The sequence below is a fragment of the Pundamilia nyererei genome, unplaced genomic scaffold (assembly GCF_000239375.1).
Source record: "Pundamilia nyererei isolate P.nyererei 1_Seehausen unplaced genomic scaffold, PunNye1.0 scaffold00234, whole genome shotgun sequence".
Taxonomy (NCBI): Eukaryota; Metazoa; Chordata; class Actinopteri; order Cichliformes; family Cichlidae; genus Pundamilia; species Pundamilia nyererei.
Genome location: NW_005187635.1, coordinates 158329 through 164036, shown reverse-complemented (window position 1 = coordinate 164036; position 5708 = coordinate 158329). Strand labels below are relative to the sequence as shown.

General features: G+C 41.3%; 1 protein-coding gene across 9 annotated transcripts in view; it reads left to right on the top strand.

Moving 5' to 3' along the window:
* The first annotated feature begins 2360 nt into the window (after positions 1-2360).
* Positions 2361-5708, top strand: part of LOC102193049 (nuclear factor 1 X-type-like) — a 107930-nt gene continuing 104582 nt past the window's right edge. For 2 of the 9 annotated variants that reach the window (XM_005748923.1, XM_005748918.1), the window contains exon 1: positions 2363-3229. In XM_005748923.1, the coding sequence (XP_005748980.1) occupies positions 3227-3229 (3 nt within the window). In that variant the 5' untranslated portion in view covers positions 2363-3226. Of the gene's footprint in view, positions 3230-5708 lie in introns of all 9 variants that reach the window. The other 7 variants (XM_005748919.2, XM_005748924.1, XM_005748921.1 and 4 more) reach the window with 6 other exon arrangements.

Below are 5708 nucleotides of genomic sequence, written 5' to 3'. Positions count from 1 at the left end.
GAGAGAGAGAGAGAGAGAGAGAGAGAGAGAGAGAGAGAGAGACCAGAATTAATATTAAAAGTAAATAAATAAAGTATTGGGAAAGTTCAAGGTACAAACTGTGAAACTTAACAAGACGCTTGAGGCAGAAAGCCTCTGTCATTCAATCAATTAATAAAAATGTTAATGTAACATTAGGAATTATTATTAATAATAATATATCATTGTTATACTCATTATCATCGTCATTATTGTTATTATTATTTGTGCAGGCTCCTACTCCTCTTTCATACTTTAAGTCATTCACCAACTTTAATATTCAAGCCAATCATTCATCTGATTGTTGAACTTACCAGTAATCGCTTACCTCGACGTCTACCTGCAGTTTGTTTTATGCCTAAACAAATAAGATCCTATTAGTTATTTAAACAAAATTATCATTGAATTAAAAATGTCAGAAATATGTAAATAATAGAGAGAGTGAGGGTCAACATTTTGAAGGCCTAGTCATTTTTTCCCCTCTTTTTCAAAATAATTCCATAAAAATAATTTTATGATAAACAAAAGGAAAATGTGTTTGTAATACAGGTCCTTGTATCAATAAAAGTAGGCGATAAATTGTTGACCTACTAAGTGTTAGGTTACGTGGTTTCTGCTCAGTCTCGTCATATTTTGGTCAGTCTTGGTTGTCTCCAGTGTTAAAACAAAATTAAAACTACAGAAAAACAAATAAAAACGACACTTGTTCGTATCTCCCTGCTGTTGGGTAACTGGGCCACAGGGGCCTCCGTTTCTAAACAATAATAACAACAATAACAACCCCGCACATGTCATCCCGCCACAGACGCAAACCGAATAATCGAAATTATGCTGAAACAAAAACAAATTCATTTAGAGATGATTAATTGATGTGGCCAAATGTGTGGGGAGGTCAGCGTTTAATTATTTATAAACCCTCATGTTGGAGGAATGTCATTAGGCTGTTTTCTTTCTCCCCCCCCCCCCCCCTCTCTCTCTCTCTAAAGGAGAGAGGCAGATAACTCCACACGCACAGCTGAAAATAAAAGCAGAAATAAGGCCAAATTCTGATTTATCCAGACGATGTGTATCAGATTCATCTGCAACAACGAAAATATTTAGTTTGTTGCTTTGATTTGAACCAGCCGTTTATAACTGTAGAGGAAAGCCCGAAGGTTGAGTATGAAACAAGACACGGCCACGTTTTGAATGTGACTGGCGTGTGAACAGGTTGAGTGACCAAATCTGCACAAAATCTTCCAGATATTTTTGTTTTCTCCAGAGTTTATTTTTAAATCACTCTTATCTGCTTTTTTTAAAGTGACTTTTTCCATTCTTAGATTATGTCCTTTAGGCCCCACGGTGTCCCCACAAATTCTCCTGGCCAATTTCATTTGAATCAAAATCTGTTCCAGGTGATGTATCCAAGTTTACATTAAAAGAAGAAGAAACTTTCTTAAATTGAAACTTGACATCAGAAAGCACGTGCACCAAGTGTCTTATGTGGCAGGCCTGCTGGATCTGGCCGTTGTCCTTAAAATCTCTGGAGCAATAAACAGTTTCTTAAAACACGTGGTTGCTTTTTGGTAAAGTGGAGAGAGTGTGTGTTTTTTTTTTAAATCATGTTGGTGAGAATGCCTGCGATATCTCAGATGAATTTTATCCTGTTGCTTCACAGCGTCACATCCTGACAGTCACATGCAAAATACCCTTAGTGCTACAGATATTGATGGAAATCAAACAAAGTAAGTTTTGGGATTAAGGAAAGCTGTCCTGCTTGGCTGCTCAGTAACTGACAGCTGACTTTCCCCCCTTTTTTATATTATCAGATGCGTGGACACACAGTGCACAGCTTATAACTGTGGCCAGGTTGTCATTAAAATAACATATTATCCTTTAGTGGCCCGATCTTTGCTCTTGGGTTGTAAACATTAAAACAAAAAACACCACACACATAAAAACCGAGCAGCTCTGCTCTCGCTCGGCCGTCCCCACAGAGTCACTCTGCAAACTTCAGGCGGTAGGTAGGAGCCGGCGCAGCTCTCTAATCCCTGCAGCCCGTGATTTAGCCTCTGGTCCTCCTAATGCTCCTAAAGCCCCAGCTGCTCTCCTGGTCGCTCCGCTCTCTCCGCGACAGACTGCACACCGCTCGCTTTATTAATAATTCACCTAATAATTCACCAGTTCGACGCTGCCGCCTGAAGCACCGGCCCCCCAACCCAACCTTCACTGTAAACAACTGCCCCAATTCCCCGTCTATTATTTTGTGTATGTGCGTGTAAACAGGGCGCATGCTGCTGAGGTGAGCTATTTAGTGGCTGATATTTTGGGAGGGAGGGAAGAGCAAGGCAATCTATCGCTGCCGGAGCGCACGGCGAGCTTCCATTTTTACGCACCGAGGCATCCAGAGCCCCGCCGAAGCCGCGACCGACGACGTATCGCTGTACAGGCATTCCTCTATCGGCGAGGCTGTAGCGATTTGAAGAGGCACGACGCAAGCTGCTCTTTCATCTCGTCAGCTTTGAGGAGGAGGCGGCGAGGGACCAGGGGTGTCCCCCCCGTTTGCGTGTAACTCCGTGCGTGTGCTTGCGTGTGTTTGTGTGCGTTCGGATCAAGAGAGAGGAGAGAGAGAGAGAGATACGAGGGTAAAACAGATCGGACGCGCGGCATAGGAGACAGCTGCTTTTGGACACGTTTTGGACACAGAAGCTGATCGACCGCAAAGGCTGCACACGGAAAAATAATAGAAACAAAACTTACTCTGCGTCACTTCTCCCGTCCATTATTATTTTGGGTTATTTTTTGATTTTTTTTTAAACCCGTATTATCAGTATTAATTCGGGGAGGGGTTTTTTTTAGCATCTCCCAGTCTGCTGGAGTTTTGCCGCCGAAGGACGCACCTCGGGACTTAGACGCAGACGTCTCCCTCACTTCTTTCTGCGGGACATGGGCGCATCTGACGCCAAACAGCGGTAGACGGAAGGCTCGGAGCTGGTGTCTTCGTTTCCTTCTATCGCTTTCAGAGTGGACCGACTTTTGAAAGAGCGTGTTTTTTTTCTCTATCTGGGCCTAAAGCCGACGTGTTTAAAGGTCCTTTTTTGCTTCCGGCAACAGCGAAGAGACCAAGTCTTCCTCCCTCATCTCTCACTCCCTCTCTCACTTTTTTGGAAGCTGAACTTTTAAAGGAAAATGGGGCATTGAGAGGGTTGGCAGATCTCCCCACGCTATAATGGTACGTGCTGTGTAACTCAATAGTTCCTTTCTGTTGGCTCTATAGGGTAAAGTCTATAGGGCTGGAAATAAACAAAACATGCTTGCACTTATTTCAGGGCTCTAATTTCTTTGTAAAGAACTTTTGTTGCGGATGGATTTGGTGCTAGAGTTCTGGGCCACAACACACCTGTGTGCGTCCCTGTGCACGTGCGTGTATGCGCGCGTGCAGATGTAAAAGTAACTCAACTCGTTAGTCTGCCAAATGTAATTACAAAGCGTCTAAATGAGCCGCGATTGAATAAACATTCAGTACTGAGCGCTGAGTGTTAAATATTATTCTCACACACTGCCTTGTTTTTCCTACAGCTCCGTGCATTTTATGACCAAAGTGATTTTCATTTATTTGTTAACAATAAGCTACTTTTTTGTTGCAGTTCTTTTTCGTGAAATTTCTCCCACAGTGCTCTCAAATATCTGCAGCTGTAATAATTATGTGCATGGCATGTGTTCAAAATTAATTTTCTCCACATTTAAATCAGTGCAGTTCTCCTTTCTGGCGCATTAACGTGCATCGAGTGGCCCTGTAGACAGAGGCTGATCTTTGCTGCTAAAGTCACACAAAATAAAAGCAAAGGTAAATCTTAAAGACTCGCACAGTGATCGTGTGTGGACGATTATTACTGCTGTACTGGCTATTATTATTATGCCCTAAGAATCGCAATAAATTAACGTGGCGCACGACTCTCGCGCGTTACTCCACCTTGCACTCGCCGACTCGAGTCTTTTCTATCAGAAGGCGGCTGCTCTTTTTTATCAATGGGCACTTCATTTGCGTAGCTGATGACACTTTATAGCGACTACAAGGGGGTGGGGAGGTGAGGTGACACACAGACCATCTTTGTGCCCTCAGAACAAGCGCTGAGAGTCCTCAGAAAGAGCAAGTAGCATAAATTAGAGCACCTCCGAAGCATTTAATATTGATCTGAAAATCGGATGATGACGATGAGCTCATTATCTCTCTAAATCCAGCAGCATTTGGAGATAAATATCAGATTTTATCATCAATATCTTCTCTAAAACTGCTACAGCAATATTGAAAATGCAAGGCTGTGACCATCAGCTTTATGTGATCTCTATTAACTCAAAGCTTTACGTTTTAAAATGTCCTAATAAAAATGCAGCATTATCATTGCTAAATCAACTTAAGAGATTGAAGCAGAAGATTCCATTATTTTTGCTATTTTGTTTAAGCTATTTTTACTCATAGATTTCTGATTAAATTTGCTAAACCTGTGAAGTATTTTAAGGTGATAGTGATGGTTGTTTACTGCAACATAGAAATAACAGACTGCACTGTGAAATACTTTGTAGATCATCCGATATGTTTCAGTATCTCACTATTACAATCCTGTAATATAACTCTTACCTCTTACTCTTGCTCACACGTCTTCACCTCAAATATCGATGCTGTTACACACAATTACTCATCTACCTTCCTGAAAGTTTGAGACCTGTTTTAGAACAGTCAATCCTTAGAAATAAAACAGTGAGAGTTTATTTAGACTGAAACCGTATCTGATTATAATGTTTCTGGGAATGCACACGGAATCTCACAAATGATAAGCACCAAAGATACAGGAGGGGAAAAAATGTATAAACTTGGCACTCGGATAATTACAGATCTGTCTCTTTATCATACTGAGTGAGTATACATAACAAAAACACTTTAAAAATAATACACACATATATATATAACTATCTATATATTTATATTTAGATAGATATATAGATTCGCGGTCACTGACATGAGCAAATATTGCCTGTATATGCAGCATTACTTTAAAGAGCATTAGCAGAAGTGTTCATTCACTTTTTGCACATTTATCATCGGCCGCCAACTTTGCACGAGCACCCTGATTGCTCTCTACATGAAGGGCGCATAGCCCACACGTTGTCACGTGTTTTTTTATGGGTTATAAATGTCAGCCTTACGTGACATCGAGGGGGTCACCTACCAAAAACTTTTTCTTGCCCCAGCTGCCCTGACTCACAGTCATACCTGCTAAACAACAACACAGGCAGGCCCCAAGATTCTCAAGATGTCAAATTCTAGGCCGCATGTGTCTTCTGATGTCAGCTTTCCAATTATCTGTCTATATATCTTAAGGTAAGCCAAACATTAGACAATTGTTCGTAATTGGCAGTGATAATACGATGCTCATTTTGTTTTGATTCTCGGCCTATAATTTCACAGTTGGTTGCGCTGCGGTTGTTGCAGAGAAAACGTGCCAACCACAGAAGCTGTCAGTCAAATAAAAGTCAAGAAACTTATTGGTGCCAAGTTGGGAGGTGGGCGTAAACCTTTTAACAGATTATTAAATACATTTTCAAAGTACCATTTCAGTTAAGATGGAAGTGGGTGAGACATTTGAAATGAGCTCAACGCGCTGCCTCCTTGAGTCACATTGTGTGTGTGTGTGTGTGTGTGTGTGTGTGTG